The 21,604-nt window shown below is 49.2% G+C and overlaps 10 protein-coding genes across 10 annotated transcripts; 4 read left to right on the plus strand and 6 right to left on the minus strand.

Moving 5' to 3' along the window:
- Positions 1 to 201: 201 nt before the first annotated feature.
- On the plus strand, positions 202 to 1,383 carry N7484_007994 (magnesium transporter CorA family protein; the record flags this gene model as incomplete). The annotated part of the gene is made up of 2 exons (XM_057118381.1): positions 202 to 743; positions 795 to 1,383. 2 exons carry the CDS (start codon positions 202 to 204, stop codon positions 1,381 to 1,383), a joined length of 1,131 nt encoding a protein of 376 aa, XP_056971416.1.
- Positions 1,384 to 1,552: 169 nt separating this feature from the next.
- Positions 1,553 to 5,020, minus strand: N7484_007995 (aromatic acid exporter family protein; the record flags this gene model as incomplete). Its single annotated transcript, XM_057118382.1, has 7 exons — positions 1,553 to 1,664; positions 1,718 to 2,535; positions 2,582 to 2,671; positions 2,718 to 4,383; positions 4,442 to 4,726; positions 4,799 to 4,900; positions 4,959 to 5,020. 7 exons carry the CDS (start codon positions 5,018 to 5,020, stop codon positions 1,553 to 1,555), a joined length of 3,135 nt encoding a protein of 1,044 aa, XP_056971417.1.
- Positions 5,021 to 7,103: 2,083 nt separating this feature from the next.
- N7484_007996 (uncharacterized protein) lies at positions 7,104 to 9,361 on the plus strand (the record flags this gene model as incomplete). The annotated part of the gene is made up of 3 exons (XM_057118383.1): positions 7,104 to 7,107; positions 7,163 to 9,251; positions 9,307 to 9,361. 3 exons carry the CDS (start codon positions 7,104 to 7,106, stop codon positions 9,359 to 9,361), a joined length of 2,148 nt encoding a protein of 715 aa, XP_056971418.1.
- Positions 9,362 to 10,611: 1,250 nt separating this feature from the next.
- N7484_007997 (WW domain protein) lies at positions 10,612 to 11,264 on the plus strand (the record flags this gene model as incomplete). Its single annotated transcript, XM_057118384.1, has 2 exons — positions 10,612 to 11,128; positions 11,179 to 11,264. 2 exons carry the CDS (start codon positions 10,612 to 10,614, stop codon positions 11,262 to 11,264), a joined length of 603 nt encoding a protein of 200 aa, XP_056971419.1.
- Positions 11,265 to 11,491: 227 nt separating this feature from the next.
- Positions 11,492 to 12,295, minus strand: N7484_007998 (class I SAM-dependent methyltransferase; the record flags this gene model as incomplete). The annotated part of the gene is made up of 1 exon (XM_057118385.1): positions 11,492 to 12,295. The coding sequence occupies one exon, from the start codon at positions 12,293 to 12,295 to the stop codon at positions 11,492 to 11,494; it is 804 nt and encodes a 267-aa protein (XP_056971420.1).
- An 843-nt stretch (positions 12,296 to 13,138) lies between these two features.
- N7484_007999 (alpha/beta hydrolase) lies at positions 13,139 to 14,082 on the minus strand (the record flags this gene model as incomplete). The annotated part of the gene is made up of 2 exons (XM_057118386.1): positions 13,139 to 13,824; positions 13,950 to 14,082. The coding sequence occupies 2 exons, from the start codon at positions 14,080 to 14,082 to the stop codon at positions 13,139 to 13,141; spliced, it is 819 nt and encodes a 272-aa protein (XP_056971421.1).
- Positions 14,083 to 14,856: 774 nt separating this feature from the next.
- Positions 14,857 to 15,816, minus strand: N7484_008000 (NmrA-like family protein; the record flags this gene model as incomplete). The annotated part of the gene is made up of 1 exon (XM_057118387.1): positions 14,857 to 15,816. One exon carries the CDS (start codon positions 15,814 to 15,816, stop codon positions 14,857 to 14,859), a length of 960 nt encoding a protein of 319 aa, XP_056971422.1.
- A 564-nt stretch (positions 15,817 to 16,380) lies between these two features.
- Positions 16,381 to 17,704, plus strand: N7484_008001 (Zn(II)2Cys6 transcription factor domain-containing protein; the record flags this gene model as incomplete). Its single annotated transcript, XM_057118388.1, has 3 exons — positions 16,381 to 16,559; positions 16,621 to 17,086; positions 17,144 to 17,704. 3 exons carry the CDS (start codon positions 16,381 to 16,383, stop codon positions 17,702 to 17,704), a joined length of 1,206 nt encoding a protein of 401 aa, XP_056971423.1.
- A 127-nt stretch (positions 17,705 to 17,831) lies between these two features.
- On the minus strand, positions 17,832 to 18,270 carry N7484_008002 (extracellular guanyl-specific ribonuclease RntA; the record flags this gene model as incomplete). The annotated part of the gene is made up of 2 exons (XM_057118389.1): positions 17,832 to 18,203; positions 18,256 to 18,270. 2 exons carry the CDS (start codon positions 18,268 to 18,270, stop codon positions 17,832 to 17,834), a joined length of 387 nt encoding a protein of 128 aa, XP_056971424.1.
- A 768-nt stretch (positions 18,271 to 19,038) lies between these two features.
- Positions 19,039 to 21,008, minus strand: N7484_008003 (amino acid permease; the record flags this gene model as incomplete). The annotated part of the gene is made up of 8 exons (XM_057118390.1): positions 19,039 to 19,439; positions 19,489 to 19,860; positions 19,910 to 20,004; positions 20,051 to 20,230; positions 20,277 to 20,434; positions 20,488 to 20,614; positions 20,663 to 20,774; positions 20,825 to 21,008. 8 exons carry the CDS (start codon positions 21,006 to 21,008, stop codon positions 19,039 to 19,041), a joined length of 1,629 nt encoding a protein of 542 aa, XP_056971425.1.
- Positions 21,009 to 21,604: the final 596 nt, after the last annotated feature.

The following is a 21,604-nucleotide window of genomic DNA, read 5'->3' on the forward strand; positions in this document are numbered from 1 at the left end:
ACAGCGTACATATTGTACACGGTGCACACTTTCCAGTCAGGAATCTAACAAATTAGAATGGGCTGAGCGACTCGATCTTCTTACCGATGAACAACCATTCACGGGCACAGAAACCTGCCTTCCGTGTACTACCAATTCACGGATGGCCTTGAGTGACACGTACCAGCACATACCCAGTACTCGACAACTACCCCTGTAGTCATGTCGAACCAACAGGAACAGGAGAAGGTCTCCGTCGAACCGACCCTCCCAGCCCGTTTCAGCTTTTTTTCATCGAAGACGCAGCAGGCCATCATCTCGCCAACTTGGGAGGGTCTCTTTCCCAACGGCAATCTGGACGACATCATCCAGGAGAAATTGAAAGCTCACCCGGAGCCTTCACGGCCAGTGTGGTGGTTTGACATCCGCGACGCTACGAAGGAGGACGTCGATCTTGTGTCGCAGGAACTATCCATTCATCCTCTCACGGCGGAGGATATCAAGCTTCGAGAGGCTCGGGAGAAGGTCGATGTCTTCAGGAACTACTATCTGATCTCATTCAAGACACTCGTCGACCGTTCTATCCCAGAAGAGCATGACAGACCTGGTCTTCCTTCTGCTGCATCGGTGTACATCCTCGTCTTCCAGTATGGTGTTGTCACCTTCTCGCCTAGTGGATGTAACCATATCTCCCGTGTGCGCCATCGCATCAGCAAGATGCACGATGCCGAGCTATCCAGTGACTGGATCTGCTATGCCCTCATGTACGTTCCCCTTCACCGCAAATAAAGGACAATGCTAACCAAGGTACCCAGCGACGATATAGTCGACAGCTTCCAGCCATTCGGACGCGCCGCAGCCGCCGAGTCTGATGCAATCGAAGACCAAGTCTTCATCGCCCGCATCGACGACGTTCAAGAACTGATTCCTCGGATCGATGACCTCCGGAAGACAATCACTCACATAGTTCGCTGTCTGAATGGGAAGGTTGACGTGTTGAACGGATTCGTGAAACGGTGCTGCGCCGCCGACAAAGATCTTCCTGTTTTTCCTAAGGGAGAACTGATCCTTTACCTTGGTGATGTCCAAGATCATCTCGTCACAACTTTGTCAATGCTGGGACATATCGATGAGATTATTGGCCGGTCGCAGGGGAATTGTCTCGCACAGCTTAGTGCTACGAATTTGCGGGTTAGCTTGACTGTTAACTCAGTAATGAGTAAAGTTACTATTATGGCGACGATCTTTGTGCCTTGTCATCTTGTTACTGGTATGTTTGGGATGAATGTTGAAGTCCCTGGACAGGAGGCTGAGGGGTTGAGTTGGTTCTTTGGTATCGTGGGGGTTTTTGTGGCTTTCATGATAATTTCCATGGCTGCTGCGGCGAAGTATAAGCTTCTGTGATGGTTAGATGGATTTGGTGGACTGGCTCATTCACATACACTCCATGTGAAATCTTGGAAGGTCATACATTGCGATTGAATCAATGCGTATATTGATTTTCGAGCTATATTAACAGTATTCTATCTATTTACATTGCCTTGATATTTTTCAAGCGGAGGTGGGGTACTACTCACTCATCCTCTCGACCTGAATTCTGAAGAAGTTGAGAGGATTCAGCATATTGCCCCGACTGCCTGACTTGAAAATCAAAGCTCAGCTCGCCAACAAGTTTCCTCACATTACTATAACCCATTAGTGATGTCCGAAATCAAGGTATCAAAGGGATAGGACGTACTCAATCAAATCCTGCAAGTTGAAACTAACAACAGACCTCAACACCTCCAACGAAACGAATGCTGAAAATGCTGGATCCCGCACATGCCGAATATTCAACAGCTCATCATCAATCTGATGCAGTTGTCGCGCGAGCGGGAACGAGTCCGGTGTGGAGAGGTACGGCGGTAAAGGCTGTGCATTCGCAATAGCAGCCGACAAATGACAAAGCAAGGAAGTAATACGGTGGGAATTGAAATCCGTAGACTGCAATGCAATCTCTGCTAGTCGAGCCTTCCACTTATCACCGTGGTCCCGATCTGGAGACTCTGGAGATTCAGGCTCGACGCCTAGTACCTCCAAGCTCTGGGTTGTATGGGCCATCAGCGACATACTCGTAAGAATGCGCTGGATCTCTGAGATGATATTATCGTAGATCTGTTTCGGGAACTTGCCTCCGATTGGCGGCTCGTAGGTACTAAAGTGGCTGTGCATGCGAAGACCAGTTAAGAGCATCATTTCTTCTTTGAAGATCTTGTGTCGGGATTTGAGGAGCTGGTGAGCTCGCGAGTTTTTGTCGTTTGCATCACCTAGCTCGTTGTTGAGCCAGAGCTCTATTGTTGTGTGCATCGCGCTGTAGAACTTGGCGAGTACAAAGAGACTTTTGCCAAGCAGTTTGCGGAGTTGTGATTTTGCTGTTATTGGGTAGGGGAAGATTACCCAGAAGAAGGATATCGCGCAGCCTGCTGCTACCGCTGCTAATTTGTATGGGCCGAAGATGTAGATTGGGTAGTAGGGTTGGCCATTTGTTTCAGCTTCGGTGATTCCCAATTTGCGGACCTTGATATGTTAGTCTGGGAAATCTAGAATGAAACTATGCACTTACTTGTAGCTCGTATCCGACAATTACATTCAATGTGACGATTGCGATAACTGAAGCTCCGAAGTACTGGGGTACTTTGAGATAGAAGTAGTACTGTGATTGTCAGTATTGAAATTTCCACAGTGTTAGGGAATCATACCTCGAAAACATTGGCAAGATACAGGAATACTATCACACCTGCCGTTTTGCCGTCAACAATATACCAGACTATCAGGCTGAGGGCAAGTGATATCGCCGTCGCTACAATCCGTGCAACGAATCCAAACATAGTCTGTCCACTTGTCGGGTTCATACCGATGACAATGACAATCATAGCCCAGATACATCTTTGCCGGACGAACCAGTCTTGCGTTTGGTGGAGGAATGCGAGAATCGCCACAGAGAATGAAGCAGCAGCCACCCGGAAGCCAAAAATACTTTGTTCCGATTTGATAACATGGGAAATGGAGCGCAGAACGTTACTTCCTTTCTCCCAAATATTCTCCGGCGGAAGATGCTCTGGGTCAGGGAATCCAGTAAATGCTTGAGAGTGGTGTATGTTCGAGGGATCAACACGGGATGACTGCCGGCTATCTGAAGTTTTGATTTCCTTCTGATCCGCGCTGAGCGAGAACCACTGGCGAATTGACTTTTGTTTTGGAAAGATTAGTCGGCTGCGTTTCATCGTTCCATCCGCAACCTTGCTATCTGCAAACTTGACCAACTGCAGCGTTGCATTAAGCAGATCATCTTGCAGATGTCCCATAAACAGAATCAAGAAGAATTCCTGCCGCACGTCAGGATCCGCGCCAAGTATCCCAGAGGGAACCGTAGTGGCAGAAGCACCGATCTTCTCGGAAGCAGAAAATGCCTCAAGAGACGCCAGTGCCTCCGGGAGGTCTTTCCGGCGAGAGTAATAGCAGTGCAGCTCTGTTTCAAAGCGGGATGTGAAGTCATGTTGGAGCGGGCTTAAAGTTTCACCCCTTGCTTCTTCGTCCCTGGCATGAGTTCCTCCATGGCGCGTTCTTTTCGGGTCCAAATGCTTAGGTTTGATAAGCTCCACGGCTAGCAAGAAATGGCTTAGTCCCTGCTTAACCAGGTGCGAGGCGTCCCTCAGCCGCGCGTGATGCGTCTCCACCACTTTCTGGATTTCAGAGTATTTCCGTGCCCTTTCGTCTGGATCGTCGTTGTCGTCCCGTGCGTCGTCATTTCCTTCATTCTTGATCATCGTGTCTAGGATCTCAGGCAGCATGGACATTCCAGAAAGTGGAAGAAGAAGGCTTCGGAATAGAGAGGCGATGCTGCTCAGATCTTCTGCGGACAGTTTACCCCACGCAATCTCATCTTTGGAGTAGAAAAGATCAGCATGCAATTTGCTGTGCAAGCCGTTCAGTTTGGTCATAGATCCCTGGAGCGCTTTTTGCTTGGACTGCAGATCTACTTCACCCTCGCTCTGCATATCCCGAGTATTTTTCGCGGTCCGTGCCCGGCGAAGCTGAACGCGTCGGCTAAACAGGCCACTTACGGAGCTGTCTCCAGCGAATGATATTTGAGATTGCAGAACTTCATCTATTGATGTGATGTAGTCTTTCATGTCGTGGAAAACGTTGCCTCTGCTGGTTATGGGGACGATTAGTAGTGAGACCCCCGTTGCGATGGCGAACCCAATCATGAACCCCTTTAGAAGCCGCGCAATAAACTCTAGCCCTTCGGACAGAGTTGTGAACATGCCAGCACGGGTGATGGTGACTGAAGCAAAAATGGAAAACGCAACCATTGGATCTTGTAATTCCATCGGTTTCAATGCACGCAGTGAGTTCGCACCCCTAGTTAAATCCCACATTAGTATTGGTCTTTCTGCTCTAGCTTTTTCAACGATCTTACCATATCAGGAAAATCAACCAAATCGCAGCCACTGCGCAGGCATCGCTGTTATAGCCAGTCCGCTCGCTCTCACTAGCATCTGCAGGCGTATTGTGCTCCCTTGCCCTGACAGCACAGAAGACAGCAAGACAGCAGAGCGATGCAGACACACAGGCAGATAGTATATCATAGAAAATAATCTTCATGAACTTTGCGCGAGGCATCAAGGCCTGGGATAGGACGGAAATCAAGGCTGACAGGTACCCAATGGTAGTAGTGATGTCTGAAATAGCACTACTTTGATATCTGTTTGATTGTTAGTCTAAATTTCCTCAAACATTTGGTATAAACCTGCTCTGAGTTGAGGACTTGACATACATGGCAATAGTGATAGTCGGCGCCAATGCGCCTTTCATCATCATGAGGGCAGTTCGGGAGTCCAGCTCTAGCTTCGGCCACCAGTAGGCTGGATTGAGATGGCTGTCAATTTATGATTTTAGCTAAATCCCTTTTTGTAAGTGAGATGAGGCGTGTTTACCTGATAATCCCGGGCCGTGACGGCCGAGATGCTTCCTGAGCCATGGTAGGCTTGATGATCATATAGACACGCTATTATGCATAGACTGGTCTATAGAGAAATTCACTCGGTGCAGCAGACATGAAGATTCAACATCAATGACAATGCTGACTGTGTAGTGAAATTTTATCGCGGCGTGGAGACCTGACCGATGCAATCGGCTTGCCGGGCATCGAGCCGTGCCGAGCCAAGTGCCGATGGGGCTGTGGAGAAGGTATTTTGACTTCTTAATCGCACATCATCCACTCAGGAAATTCGGGAAATTCAGGGTTCTTGATGATTTCAAAGACGGCATCGGTCAGCGGCATTCATATTGGCAAAGTTAGAACAGAGTTCGATCGATTATTCCGGTCATCACGTGAGCTGCAAGAGGCGGAAGGTTTCAGAACGAGGGTGGATGGATAGATGAAAAGAAGGTTAAAATTGCTGTAGAGTACACTCATTCTCCATGGGTCACTACGATCTTGATTGAGAACATCTGTGGTCGTCATGATTTGCGCGTTGGTTACACACTGCGGAGTAGGTCTTTCCCGCCTCACCGATGAGCGTTTCATTTCTTATCCAGATATTCAGATGTCGGGTTTGAAATGCAGGCTTAGCACAGTATTACAAAGGCCCTTGGATCCGACTTGGGCTTGGGGTTTAGACTAGTAAACGAGATGTAGCAACCTTGGAAGGCTGTCCACGTCGATGCGAGAGGCATATATATCCACACTACAGCGCGGCATCAGTGCCTGTCGATACCCGCTCGATAAACCTTTGTTGACGGATTGCGTGACAGCAACATAAATTCTCCATGAAATGGTTCGCATCGGTACTGGAATGAGACCCAGGTAAAATAACCTGATTATTTTATTTGGAAACTAACCATTGGAACATTTGAAGAACTTGTTATGTCAATTGGGATACCTAGAGACATCGCTCAGTGCATCTATGAATGCGACCTAGGGCTCTGAATGTTTTACGCAGACTTAGAATTGGCAATTAGTTGACGTATGACGGAAAATTCAATCACTTATCCCCGCTAACGCTTCACCAACGCCTCACAAAGGCCCAACAAGTCAAACCAAGCGATCCTGAAATAGCAACGCCAAGACACAGCCACAGTGGGGCTTTACTGTGGCTTAGCGATCAATTGCAGTGGGAAAACCCCTTCCATGGATCATCATGCTATATCTGTGACTTGTATTGTCTCTCGGCAGAGGCAAATTCACAATCAATCTACATGTGTACGTATCAGTCCAACCTGTCTGTGAATGTACAAGTTTCCTGTGTATCAACGCACAAATGACATCATGTGGAGCCCAGGACGAGGCTTGAATGGACGAGTCCAAAGTCCCGTCTGTGGCTGGCCGCTAGCTCGCCTCTCGTATCAGATAACTGTAAGCAGTTAGACTAGAGCATTTTCGGGCATCGTTGCGACACGATCGGACTTTCTACGTGCTTCTTTATCGATCAGCTCGGGGTTAGGTCTGAATGCGGATCCGACGTCGCTTCTGTCGGCTCGGACAAAGAACAAATTATTCTGGACATGATGAGGAGGTGGAAGGCAAGTCTGTCTCGGGGTTTCTGTTCAGACGAGACAATGTCCGCAGGGTGAAGCAATTATTGAGTCCTGGGCGGACGTCGATCGTGTGGATACGTTGCACCAATCAGAACGGGGAACCAGGGGATGTCGGACATTGTCCATGGTGGATCCGGATTCTCTGAATCCTTATAGGGAAAATAGGGAAAGAGGGCACTGGATGGCACGAAGTAGAACGCGTCATTGTCTCGTTTGATAGGGATAACACCACAGGGATACACAGCTGACGAAGCCATAGAATGCGGCTGTCATTGTTCACATTCATGGATCGACGGGCTTGCGTGGTACAGTCTGGTTCGAAGTGATTCATAAATCTGGAGAAGTCTCCATAATTCTGTCCATCTCAGTCTTAAGGATTTGCCAAGTCTTGCCAAGCGGTTCTCGACACATAAGTTGGTTTTCCTCCCCCTAATTTATTCCTACATTCCTTCCATTCCAACGGATAGTCGTTTAGACTTCTTCCTCCCTATCACCTCTTGGCTTTGTTGCCTTGCTGAATCAGTCACTGGTTCTTGAAATACATGCGTGAGTAATGTGAAGGTGCTATCTTATCTCTGCCTTGACTGACCCACCAATCTAGACCGGATTAACTCGTGGGCGAAAGCTCACGCCTCTTCTCGCGGCGACCAACCCACCCAACTCCAACCCCAACCCAAAGCTCAACCTGAAGCTGAACCCTCCGATCCTGTTCCTATACCGGAATCCTCTCGCGATGTACAAGTGAATGATACCCCCGTGGCCCCGACCATTGAGCCGGGGCCCGATGAGAAGAACTCCCAACCAGGCCTGCTCCTTCGCATGCGAAATGGCAGCGGCCGATTCTATGCCCACACCAAGGATGCCGTATTCCACAGCTGGGTCAATGTCCTGCTGGTTTTTGTCCCAGTGGGTATCGCCGCCAAGGCGGCTGGCCTAAGCCCGGATATCGTGTTCGCTATGAACGCGGTGGCCATTATCCCCTTGGCGGGACTGCTGAGCCACGCGACAGAGAGCGTGGCCAGTCGCCTTGGCGACACAATTGGTGCCCTCATCAATGTCACCTTTGGTAACGCGGTTGAGCTAATCATCTTCATCATCGCGCTGGTGAAGAATGAGATTCGTATCGTCCAGGCTTCCCTGCTAGGCTCCATCCTGGCGAACCTACTGTTGATTCTGGGCATGGCATTCCTGCTGGGCGGTCTCCGCTTCCAGGAACAGATCTACAACAGCACTGTCACCCAGATGAGCGCCTGTCTACTCAGTCTGAGTGTGACCAGTCTATTGCTCCCGACTGCCTTCCATGCTTCGTTTTCTGAGACTTCCAACGCGGATAAGCAGACGCTGAAGGTCAGCCGTGGAACTAGTGTCGTCCTGCTACTGGTCTATATCCTGTACATTGTGTTCCAGCTCAAGTCCCACTCGTACTTGTATGCTAGTATCCCTCAACAAATCATTGACGAGGAATCGCACCCAGGTGTTCTTGCCGAGTTCTTGAATAGCTCCTCCGACTCTTCGTCCAGCGATAGCGATGACTCCGTTGACACCATGACTTCCTGGACCACGGCCAAGCGCATTAAGCGCGCGATGAGGCACCGCAGACGCAGAAAGTCTAGCACCAGTTCCAAGGGCACAGCTCAATCTGTTGACAAGAAGGTCATGAGCAACGCGAATCAGAGCTCCGTTGGCAACTCAATCGTCAGCAACAATGATAGCAACCCTAGTGCCATCGACTTGGAAGAGGCTCGCTACGATGCCGACGATGATGGCAATCCCCGTTCTCGTGACTTTGGCCTGTCCATGACCCGCGTCGACAGTGCCAATAGTGACAAGGCCCGAAAGAAGGAACGCAAGAAGCGTCGTTCCAAGCGCGCCGACAAGATTCAGGCCCAGGTTAACGGCACAGGTGCTGACGCCCCGGCTCCGGCCCCGGCTCCCCAGCCGACCATGAAGGGATTTGCCTCTGCCCCCAATTTCGCTGGAATGGAAGGTGCTGGGGATATTGAAAATTCTCGCAAGCGCTTGCCGTTCGGGCCTATTCCTTCGCTGTTGTCCAACACCGTGTTCAGCTCGTCTCCCATTAACTCGCCTCGCATTGGTGACCCTTCGCACCCGGCTCTCCAGCGTAGCAATTCCTTGCCTGCGCACATGAATGCTAACCCTCCTGCTGGCAATGCCTTGCAGTTCGCCCGTGGTGCCGCTCGTGTCACTGCGCCCACAGACCCTGCCACGGATGTCCCCAAAGACGCAGAGCCAGTGATGTCTCGCACTGCGGCCGTGGTCCTGCTCTTAATTTCCACTGCTCTTGTCGCTGTCTGTGCCGAGTTCCTAGTTGATGCCATCCCCGACATGCTGGAGACATCTAACGTCAGCGAAGCCTTCATCGGTTTGATTATTCTGCCTATTGTTGGTAACGCCGCCGAGCACGTCACTGCAGTCAGTGTTGCGACCAAGAACAAGATGGATTTGGCTATTGGTGTATCTGTTGGTAGTAGTATCCAGATTGCCATCTTCGTCACTCCTCTTGTCGTCATCCTGGGATGGTGTATGGACAAGGACATGTCTTTGTACTTCACCCTCTTTGAAACCATTTGTCTGTTCGTCACTGCCTTCGTGGTTAACTTCCTGGTCCTGGACGGCCGAAGTAACTACTTGGAAGGTGCACTGCTTATCGCAGCCTATGTGATTATTGCGTAAGTTCTCCATTCTGGTTGCGCGGTAGAGCCCCTTCTAACCATTTTTCTTCAGTCTCGCATCCTTCTTTTACCCAGACAGCCAACAGGCGAGTAACCTAGCCGGCTAGGCCTATTAATGTCTTTCCTGTGTGCCTGAGCGATCTCACCGATCGCTTGACGCAAATCACCGGGATGAGCTTTATGATTAAGGACCTTTCTCATTTATCTCCATCTTCTATGTAGTCAGTTCTAGATTGGACAATACTTCGATTTACGTGCCTATATGATTTATCATTCGGGAACAGGGCGAAATCTCTTTGACCCCTTAATCCCAACAACACTCCACTTCAATTTGTATCCTACATTGTCGTAGTTCATGACATGTAACCTAGTCCCATTTATGGAGCCCCTGCGCCACGTGTGTCACGATAAGTGGCTGTGTGATGCTGACCGAGCCACATCGTGGCTCGGCAACACTAGCGGCCATCTGCTAACAAACAATTCTCCTCGCGCCGGGACTGTGAGCCCCACCTCGATGAGGGGGTGAGTGATTTGGTTGTGCAAACAACATTTTATCCAGCCTTGGCGATTGAGTCCAGGGATTGTTATTTCACCGCAAGTCCGATTTCAGAGTACAACGGCGCATGTTTGAGCATGAATAGGGGCACGGCGGGACAGGTCGAGTCAAAGCTTGTGGAGCTCAGCGGATCAGCAGGGGACATGTTCTTTCTCTTTCTCTTGATCTCCGTGTCCTGTACCTAATCAACTAAGATGTTTATTCTTATCTGTTCTTGTTATCCTATCATTCAATCCATGTTCAGCGCGATGCAACCGCCGGGTCTTACGGTGACACGGCATTCGCCTGCTGACTGGCCTATAGGCTTCCTTTTGCTCTGAATAAGGCAGGGTCGGTGTTGGGGACCATCACGTTGATAACATGCCCAATCGCGACACCTTGATCAGCCCTGTTTCAGGGGGAGTGCAGTACATGTGCTCCGTACTTGGCGCAAAATCGCATCTGCCTAGTCCGGCGCGGAACGGGCCATGTGTAGGCGCCACGAGAATAGCAACAGGGTCCGTAAGGAAACAATACTAGGTGATAGGTGAAGGTGATAGGGGTTGACAACTCCAACTCCGCAATTGTGGAGATAACGTGCTTGTTCCGGCGATTTCGGTCTAATGTGAGGGTTTTTTTGTGGAGGTTTCGGTTCTGAGCGGATCTTTAGGACAAGTCATACTAGTTGGCTTGTTGACTAGTGACAATATTAAATGAAATAATGTAATCAGTCCCTTGTATAATAAATCTAGTCCTTTTCCCCTTTCTCTTCTCCTTCTCTTTCTTTTTTCTTTTCCTCATCTGCCCCCATAATCACCCATCATGGCGTACTACGGCGGTGACCCTTACGCTCGCCCCCCATCAGACAGACCTCCCTACGATCGTCCGCCCTACGATCGTCCTCCATACGAACAGCCTCCCTACGATAGACCTCCTTACGACCGCGGATACGGCGGTCCTCCTCCAGGCGCTCGTCCCCCGCCAGGCCCCCCACCACCCCTCCCACCCGGCTGGCACCAGGAATGGGAGCCGAACGCCCGTCGCGCATTCTGGGTTGAGGACGCTACCGGTCGTCCCCAGTGGGAGCCTCCTTTCGGCCCTGGTGGCCCTGGTTATGAGTACGGGGCTCGTGGTGGTCCCCCACCTGAGCCTGGTTACTACCCTCCTCAGGGTCCTCCACCTGGCGCTTATGAGCAGCGTGGGCCTGGTGGCTATGACTACCCTCCTCAGCAACAGCAGGAGCCTGAGCGTAAGAGCAATACTGGAAAGTACATTGCGGCTGGTTTGGCTGGTGTGGCTATCGGTGGACTTGGAGGCGCTTTCATTGAACACGAGATTGGTATGTTTGACGATAATATGAATTGGAATTGGTACTAATTATTCCTTCAGATGAAAATAACGAGGAGGATGAGGAGCGTCGCGCTTATGAAGATGGTCGAGAGGACCAGGCGTTTGAAGACGACGGTGGTTGGTAATGTTAAATTCGCGGGTGATCGGCACTGTCATAGCCATTACAAGCAATTTCGAGGTTCATTCCATGATTTCCGATTCGGGATTCGGGATTCGGCAAGGATATTAGCGATGCATACAGAAGATTTTAGCCTTTTTGTTTATTTCGCATAGGTCCATGAATCTATCGCAACACGCGAACACCATTTTCCATCAAGCCCGCTTGCAACATACGCGGCCAAGGTAATGCACCTTATGACTTTTTCCAACACAGTATCTCTCCATGCATCAATCCAAACCACCCATCCGCAGCTTCTACAAAGGCCCTCCACCCATTGGCGATCTTCTCCAACTCCTCGGCATTCGCAAATCCCTCTTCAACAGCTTTCTTGCTAAAGCCGGAACTCCGCGCTCGCTCCCCCATCGATCCACCCCAATACTCCCTTTCTCCCGGCGTACTAAACAGCCACGTCCCGGCACTCCTCTGCACATCCACAAGATCAAACCCACCCTTCTCAGCCCACACGTGCATCATAGATCCAGGATGCGGATTCCCACCTTTCTCCCGTCCCATCTTCTCCGTAACAGTTTTCCAAAGCTCTATGCCCTCATTTGGGGGATACCACGTCATAGCCGCAGATTCGCGACAAGAAACCACACCACCCACTTTAACAACCCTCTTCATTTCCCGTAGTGCCAGGACCGGATCCTCAATATGTTGTAAAACCTGATGCGCATGTACAATATCAAAACTCGAATCTTCAAAGGGAAGGGCATGGATATCGCCCGTTTGGAAAGTAATATTGGATACACCCGCTTCCTTTGCAAGGTTCCGTGCTTCTTCTAGCGGGTCGGAGACATATTCCACTCCTGTTACGTGACCAGCTGGTACTAGTCTTGCGAGGTCGATACTAATGCTCCCAGGGCCGCAGCCTACGTCCAGAATTGTCATATCCGATTTAATATGTGGGAGGAGATGGGGCGCAGAGTTTTGCGCTGTGCGCCAGCGGTGGGTGCTCAGGACGGAGGCGGAATGATCTGTTGTGTAGACTGACATATTTGTATACGTGAACAGGCTTTAGGCTTGTTATGGCTGTGGAGCAGTTGCGCTTTGGGCGACGAGGGTAATGGTTTCGTCTTATTCAGGGGTCGGGATTGAGCGCGGGAAATCTTGCTAGGCACTCGGCTCAAACAGCTGACTCGTAAAAAATGGGCAAGGTTGATACGTAGTTGCGGGGAGAGATGTGCTTGCTGATCAAGAGATTCTGCCGGACGCACCGGAGCTTACCATGCTTATGTAAGTGGAGCTCTCGATCACTGGCTTTTTCCAAACCAAAACATCAACTGGAGAATGAACGTGGCACGGTTTGCAACACTATGGAAGAGAGCGTACTTTATACCAGACTTGTTCGCAATGAACTGACGAGCTTCCAAAAAAGTCGGTCTCTCTATATCAAACAGAAACATACTAAATATAACAACGAGCGACTAGCTAGGTATGACATTGGTGCCCCACAGGGTATTACGCTTGGTCTGGGTCATCGCTTGACGTTTTAAGTTTCTCATCATTCCAACCCAAACGAAGCTCAGGACCATGAACGCCGTTGCAGCAATCAACATCCTCCCCTGCCCATATCCGTATGCTTCAACAATTGCGCCTCGCGTCGGGCTTCCGACAGGTTCGCGGATGGCTCTATCGTAACAGCCAACGAAAACCAACAAGAAATAAACTGGCACAAAAATGTGGGGATCTATTTGTATCAGAGGATCCTACGCCTACAATTGAAAAAACTTTTCTTAATCACCAAGGCAGATGCTATTCTCTACAACAGCAGATAAAAAGACGAAAGGATGTGATCATATTAATAAGCTATAGTATCAAGGGCTGATCGATCTGGTACTAAGGCTTGTGAAAAGGCCAGTCCTCGAAGAACATGGTCAAGCCTCGAGTGATCGAGCACGACATCACGCTCATGTGCTCTTCTCCCTCATACTCATTCTGCATGACGACGTGTAGCTGACTGCAGCCATGAAGCATCCTGCAGAGATCAAGAGCATTGTCGCCCATTCTCAGATCCGTTGCAGACTGCTTCCTCCCTTCATACTGATCAAGCGGCTCATTGTACCATTGAGGAGGATTCTGCTCATAGGAACCCCAGCACACCATCAGCGACGGGAGCTTTCCATGTTCAGCCTTTTTCCTTTCTGCAAAGGCTCTGGCTTCTTCTAAAATACACAAATTGTTCCACCAGATTGATGGACTGCTTGCCATATAGAAGTCAAAGGAACGGGAGCGTGTGAATAATGCGTGAAGGGCGAAGAGCCCCCCATATGAGTGGCCATAGAGTGCCTCCCTCGAGACGGATACCTGCGGGAACCGGACTTTCACTGCTGGTCGAACAAAATTTCCAATAAAGTCAAGGAATGCATCCGCACATCCATACCCAGGATTCGGAGGGTCTGTTGGCGGGGTCAGATCGAGGTTGCGTCGTTGAATATCAAACAGTTTTCCCTGCAGGGGATATCCGATTGCAACAACGATGCCACCCCCAGAAAAATGAGAAGAGTGGAACCGTGCCATGCGGCCTCAGTTGCGGTCAGAAACAATGCATTCCCATCGACGATGTATCTAGTACAGTGGTTTAGCCGACATCCATGGAAAGTTTTGGGGAATGCCTACATAATTGGAAGTGACTCCTGGTCTGACTGACTTTCCTGCCAATGCAGTGGCCAAGATATTTGGATCAAGTATTTTTCTCCTTGCTCGCTGTCCAAGTAAAACTGCGTTGAGTTGGGAAGCAGGACAGGGCTAGGCTGACCATCATTATTGACAGATTCACCCATGTTGACCCTATAATGCCTGCGAAAACGCGTAAAATGAACCGCTCATAATCTTTGAGTATTTTTCAGAGTCAGGAATATTGTGAAACTGAAGTTCAAAATTCGTGGCGGAGACGGAAGCACCGAGCCGCAATATTGATCGCGTGTTCTCGGAGAAAATTGGCCCTGACTTCGGATGTAAACCCGAGAAATGACTCCACTGTATCGGTCTCAATTCGCACCAGGTAGGAATTCCGCTCCGGAAAGCGAGCTTGACAGGAGAAGAGACCCTTGCCTCCGAGGGGTATCCGAGGAGCATGCCAGCTGTTTGAAGTGATTTCCATGGTGCTACCATGGAGCGGAAGATTATGGATATGTGGTAACGCTTGAGAGCCTTGGAAGGAGAATAGGTTTTGAAAGGCAGGAGCGTGGTTTTACAATATGGCCGAATGACTCCAGCGAATATATTAAAGGAGCCGGCTTGGCCAGTGTTTATATCAACATCAAATTGCAATAACAAGCATATGATAACGTAGATTTCTCAAAATGCTGTTTTTATGTCTGCGCGAGAGCTAATGAATGTAACATAGAAGGATTAAATAGTGAGCCCCACGCTTTCTCGGCGAATCTCTCATCAAGCCCGGACTTCTATGACGCGGGGAAGACCACACAAACTGCGTATGACTTCCTAGATTCTACACACTCGATGTCCAATCAATTTGCAAAAGGAAATAAGGGGATCTTCAATCAAGCGTAGGACCAATTGCCAATCCTTCAAAATCGGCAGAGTAGCAAGTCTCATTCCATCTGCAGTATGGCTCTCAACGCGTGCGCACATGTACCCTTTGGTGCAGCAAGCTTTAGCACTTCTGGGCTGGTTGTTGAAGTCGAGCATTTACCTTCCCAACCCGTCTCTGCAGCATGTCTGATAGACATAATAACATTTTTCGACTGAGAGGTTGCGGCGTATTTGTATTCATAAAGCATCTCAAGGAATGACATGTCCTTGTAGCTAACTTCCTCAACCCGTGTACCAATATACTGCTCGACCATGGCCACGATCTGCTTGCCGGTGATATCCTCGGGACCGTTGAGGATGTATTTGGCCTTATTGTGCTCAAGAGGGTCATCCAGGGACAAAAGATGAGCCGCGAAATTACCAACGTCATCGGGATCGATAACGCCAATGGGCGAGTCCTCAGATGCCATCAGTCGGAGTATATCTTGCTTTCCAGTTTTGCGGTATTGTTTGATCAGATCCACGGCATTGGAAAGGTAGAAGTTTGTGAAGACGTTGGGCTGGAGGGAGGTCCACTGCATAGCTGCGAACTCCGGTGAGCTAAGAAGAGCCTCAATTGCCCAGTGAGTGCGTGCGTAGTAAGCCTTGCAGTCCGGTCGGACGTTAGCAGCGGTAGTTGAGATTCGCACGATGTATTTGACGCCAGCATTGAGGGCAGCAATGTGGAATGTAGATTCATCGGCGAATTGGGTAGGGTCGTTATGTGATGCAATGAACACTCTGACAACTTCGTGCTCACGGAGCCAATCAGAAGTGATTTCTGTCCAGTTCTGCTCGACCAATTCAACCCCGGGCAATTTGGCAAGTTGCTGTGCCTCTGGGCTCTCGGAAGAACGAGTAAGAGCGATGATGCGGTGCCGAGACAAACCATTGCTGGTTTGAAGTAACTTTGGCAGTGCTTTGACAACACTCCGGCCGGTGTTACCGGTAGCACTGACAATGAGGACGGATGGAGACATTCTTGTGAAGGAAGGATTTGATTGTAAGATGTTGTGTAAATCTGCCAACAATCGGGGTGGTTGGTCTCAACTTATATTCGCCCGCAACTGAGGGAAGATTAGAAATCGGTGCGTAATCAAATAAAACGAAGTTGGTAATCTTGGATGAGATAATGGTGGATGTGTCATTATTTGTATTCTGATGCGCCTCAATTTCATGATCGCCGGCATCCCACCAGACGGAGCATGTAATGACTCGATGAATATATGCAGGCATTTCCAAAAAGTTGAGAGAAAGTCTGATACAGGAAATCAGTATCGAATCTCGCGGCTCCCATATCTGCATTCTTTAATCTAAAATCATTGCGCATGGCGATGGTGAATCGCGTCGCAATGGGTGAGGTATGGAGATGTGGGATGCCGGTGGGCGACTGGGAGAAGGTTGGTGGGATGCCGGTGGGGAGCTTAGATAAGATGACGACACCGCGAATAACAACATCCCCAGTTCACGACTCATGTTTCCTACAACCTTCATAGATCATTCGTCAAAGCCGGGCTTAATACAGTTGGGCTATCCACACTCTTATGGAAAGTCCAGCCAATGAAATCGATTCCCCCAAAATTCGCCGAGGCACTTTCACATGTCAGTTCCCTCGCTGCAATGCTTCCTACCGGCGTAAGGAGCATCTAAACCGCCATGAAGCAAAACACTCTGAGCAACAGAGCTTCCCGTGCTCCATCTGTGATCGAACTTTCGGCCGAAGGTATCTATGTGCTTCGGTGTTCACCCCGTACGTCCGATCTAATTATGAAATTTTGAACCAGTGATACACTTAGACGACATGTTCGACGGTATCACAAGATAATTGAGCCTCTTAACCGTGCGGCACGAGCTTGTGAGAACTGTCATGCATCCAAGTCTCGGTGTCAAGGATCTGTGCCATGTGATGAGTGTTTACGTCGCAAGCTTGAATGCTCCTTCGACGACCATACTGGTTTGATACAAAAGCGACGCCCCGAATCATCAGCAGACCGTGTACCCAGCCCGATACATGAAAAATCCAATTGCAATAACTGGGAGAAGGGGGCTGAGTATATTCAGCATTATTTTGAAGCATTCCACCCTCATTGGTCATTTGTCCATAAAGGGTCCTTCGATTTGCGCCGTGAAACACCACTACTTCTTCAATCAATGGTTGTAATCGGTATGTGGGCCAGTGGAGAGGAAGCCGCAAAAACCGCAGCAGTGGAGCTCCATGATAAGTTGAGTTCGGCTATTCGAGATCAAAGGGTTCGCTATGTAAACATGCCCTGTATTATACTTGTCTTACTAACATGGACTTGATAGGAAAAATGGGATGCTTCAGAGAGAGACGAAGCTTGTAGCGCCTGCTTCTGGCCAATGCCGACATACCAGGCTATCCTCCTGCATATTATCTTCTCTCTGATCCTCAAAGGCCAGGGTATTTTAGAACTCGACCTCAAAGTCTCTCTTCCACGTGCAGATCTGGATTTACTCCAAGCACTTGTCCGAAGCTGTCGAAAGCTTGGCATGTTTTATTACCCGAATATCCTTTCCAGGTATCACGAAGCAGGCCTTGCCTCGTTTATATGGGTGGGTATTGAGGAAATCAAACGATTCAATGTAGCCTTGTATAAGGTTTGTGGGAAATCAAGCAGCCTCAGTCTCGTAGGCGCAGGTATGGATCATAATGATGCAGAAAGGGGCTTGATGAGTGCAAATGAGCTTCAATTCCCACTGCCGAGCAACACTGCCTTGTGGAATTCCGTTGGCAAAGATGAGTGGATTGTTCATATGAAAGACACAACCCCGGTCTCCTTAGATGATAATTGTCAGGCGGACTGGATCTCGAACTTCGCAAGAATTTTAGAAATCATCGAGTTTTGAAATACGAAGCTATCAATTGGTTCATAAATCATTGTTGAATTCCATCGATACACAATTGCGGAATCCGGCGTAATAGTCATGATCAATCATATATACCCAATCATGCAATCAACACTACTCAACTCTCTTAAGTACAGGCAACAAAGTCATCTCCGGAAGCACCAGTGTGCGTAATCACACCAGCAAGCTCGTCATCTCCATTGAAAATTACACGGTCCGCACCGGGAGATCCACCGGTATAAACCGAGCCAGATTTCAAAATAGGGAACTCATAGTACGGTGCGTCAACGGAGAAGTCGAAGCCCTCGTAATCGTGGTAAACGTGGGGATACGAGTCGTCAGCCTTGCCAGCTGCCTCGAGCTTGTAACCTGCGGCCTGGGCAGCGCTGACGGCGCTGCTGGTGTAGCAGACCGTACCACAGGTGTAGGCGCAGGCACGGGTGAGCTTCTCGAGGGGAATGGCAGCGGCACTAGTCATGAAGACCGCAAGGGCAAAGATCTAATGCTGATTAGAATTGGATGATTATAAGCCCAAGGGAGCCATAGCATACCTGAGTGTATTGCATTTTGATGACGGCGGAGAGGATATAGGAATGATTTGAATGTGTCTGGAGTGCTGCTTGATGATTTCTACAAAACCTGGATCACGGCGAGTTTAAATAGAAAACCCAGCAGCTTCGAGATCTTTTCGCAACGCTCATGATCCTGCAGACCCCTCTCGGCTCTAAACAATGTTACATCTGTCCTTCCTCAATATCGCAATTTCATTGGTGTACATGGATGCAGTCTTCAAACAACTCGGCAATTGGTGAAGCTATACCTCAAAAGGAATATCGACCGATCTGCAGGGCAGAGCCTTAAACGAGCGCAAACGAGGTACACGATGATTTTGATTGGTGATACCGTCCGGCGTGAGAGATCGACTGGTGCTCACCTTATCCGTTGGTTGATCGGCAGGGCTTGGCGCCGGAGTGGGCCCTCGGCTGATAGGGGATGCTGCAGGACAACATCAGGCCAATAAGGGCTAATGGTTTGGGGCACGATGAGACGGAAAGACCTCAGCATGCGGGGGTGAAGAGGTGAGACTAAGAATTGTGAAATTGTGTTGTCCGTTTGAACGATTATGGTGGAGATTATGCATGTTTAGGGTGCGATGGCTTCGTCTTGTAGATGAAATAGCGTGTTTTCTTTTTCTTCAGGTTGCATTTCCGACGGAATCCGTGCCGCTCCAATTTTGAGAAGATGTCGATCCTCGGAGAATCTTTATGTTGGAACAACTTTGTCCGCAGGGTATAGTAAATGCTCTATCATCTCGGCAATTTTCCACCAAATCTTCACCCGATCACAACCGCGTACAGCTTCCACCACCAGCCCTGGTCCTTGGCGACTTCCTCTTCTTCATTCACAAATTCTCTCCGGCCGGTCCATATATCCATATCCTCCAACTGAACCCATTTCGTTTTGTTCCACACTTTATATACAACGAAAAACAAGACAAAAACAGGCAGGAGAATATAGTTGATCACGAAGTCCGATGCACTGAAAGGATTTAGGAAACACGTGTATCCCTGGAAGAAAACGAGGAAAATATTCGCCGCAAGGGCAATATATGTTCCATAGGGGTAGAACACAGCCTGGTAGGGCAGTTTGGATGGATCCTCGCCTTGTGCGACGAGTGCACGACGGAAGCGGATGTGGCAGATCCCGATGACAGACCAGACGATAAATGTAGCAACTAAATTGGGGTTAGCGTGATTCCTGCGGCTTGGAAAGAGGATGCATACCACCGGACAGGGTAATGAGCGCCGAGTAGACTGTCCCCGCACTGGACGATTGTTCCAGAAAGACGATACAGGCGAAGATATTGGTCATGATCAGACCGACCCAAGGCACACCTGCACGATTTGTCCGCCCGATGAATTTTGGGGCTTTTCTGTTGCGAGACATGTAGAGAAGTGTTCTCGAGGCTACGTAGAGGGAACTGTTCCCAGCCGAGATGACACTGATCACGATCAGAGCGTTAATTAGATGTGCAGCTGGGAGGATTCCCGCATCTGTCAAGGCAATGGTTAAAGGTGAGCTCGCGGTTTTTGAGGTTGACCCAAGAAGCTGTTTGTCATTCCATGGAATGAGAATGCCGATGAAGAATATTGTGCCTTGAATATGTTAGCTTGCATAGTATCCGTATGTAGTTGTGACACATACCGACGTAGAAGATTAAAATGCGCCAAAAGACCTGCTTGATGGCTCTGGGAACAGCCTTGCGAGGATTTGAAGATTCTCCAGCGGTTATACCGACCCTAGATGCTGTCAGTCATGAAAAAGCTAATGGGCTTGAATGCATACATCTCCGTTCCGGCATACAACGTCCCGGCTACCACAAACGTTTTGGCCACACCATTAATACCAGCAGCAAATGCCCCTGGCTGATCCCAATATTTAAACCCAATTGTCTGCGGTCCAATTGCACCGGCGCTGATGCAAATGGCTAGGATGAAGAACACGATGAGAGCCAAGACCTTGATTCTGGAAGCTGTCAGCGTTGGTGTCTCAATGTCAGGATCAGACGCACATGGAAAGCCAAAATTCCATCTCTCCATATGCCAAAATGCCCAGATTTGACAAAGTCAAGAAGAGGAACCAAAATATAAGAATCCAGCCCCATTGTGGAACTGCAGTAGTCCAATACTCGATTACAAGAGATATTGAGTTGTATTCATTTGCCAGAACCTATCATTTGGCATTAGCAAGTCGCTAGCTTGAAGGAAGAAGTCATTGCTCACAGTGACCCATAGATACCAATATGCCCAACCCAAGGCAAATGCCAAGGCGTCATCGATAAAACGCTCAGCATACTCAATGAATGAGCCGGTCACAGGAATGACAGTTGCCATCTCCCCAAGAGATTGCCTACAAATGTCAGAGCTTACCCAAGCTTCAGAGAATTGTGGCCCTCACATAACAAAAAACACGATAATGCCAACCAAAGAAAAGCTGATCAGCGAACCGGCAGGCCCACCCTCATGCAATGCATTTCCAGAGCTCACAAGCAACCCCGGCCCAATGATTCCTAGCACTATCGTCAGCTTTGACCATGCAGTTTCTATGGGCAAAATCTACCTCCAATGGCAATCATCTGCAGATGCCGCGACTTAAGCTGCCGTTTCAACGGCGCCGCAAAGGGATCCGTAACAGCCTCTACATCGTGCTCCAACCCCCCACTCGATTTCCCACTCTTGGTATCCTCGCTATCCAGGCCAGTTGCCCCATAGGTTGTGGCATTGAAATCTCTCTTGTCAGCCATGAGCGATTGTGCTACACTCGTGTCCCAAATGTTGAAAAAGAAAACCGCCACGCCGCTTCCGGCGAATGGTCGGAAGGAAAGTGACGTTTTTTCTCCTCCCCTGCACGCAATTGTGGGGGACAGCTTGGCTTGCGGAAAGGGTTCCTCGGGCCGCGTTCATTTGTTCCCGATGTCGTGATATGACCCGGTCGGCGGGTTATTAGTGTAGATCGCGGGGCATAGGATTAAATTGGCCAATCCGATGCTTATGTTAATGGACGACGGAAGTTATTTTTGTTCTTTGCAAGGGATGCTAGATGGGAGACGACACGTACCTCAATGTCGAATCGCATGCTCTCTCTTCTTGTTTTGTTGATTACTGGAGGTTGAGGGGCCTGGGGAGAAAGAGTGGATACGGAATCTGGACCCCGAGTTGGAGTGGCTCTGATTCCCGGCTTGTGATTATTGATGTTCTGGCTGCATGCCATCAGCCTGCCGATTGAATCGATTAGTTTGGGCTAATTGACGATGTCAATCTGAATTGAAGTTCGTCTGTCTGTTTCTGTGTTGGAATTCTCCCATGGTTGTCATGGTTGTTGAGTGTGTGCAATGTGGGA

This window comes from Penicillium longicatenatum (genome assembly GCF_028827895.1).
Source record: "Penicillium longicatenatum strain IBT 33135 chromosome Unknown contig_4_segment0_segment0, whole genome shotgun sequence".
In the NCBI taxonomy this organism is placed as follows: domain Eukaryota; kingdom Fungi; phylum Ascomycota; class Eurotiomycetes; order Eurotiales; family Aspergillaceae; genus Penicillium; species Penicillium longicatenatum.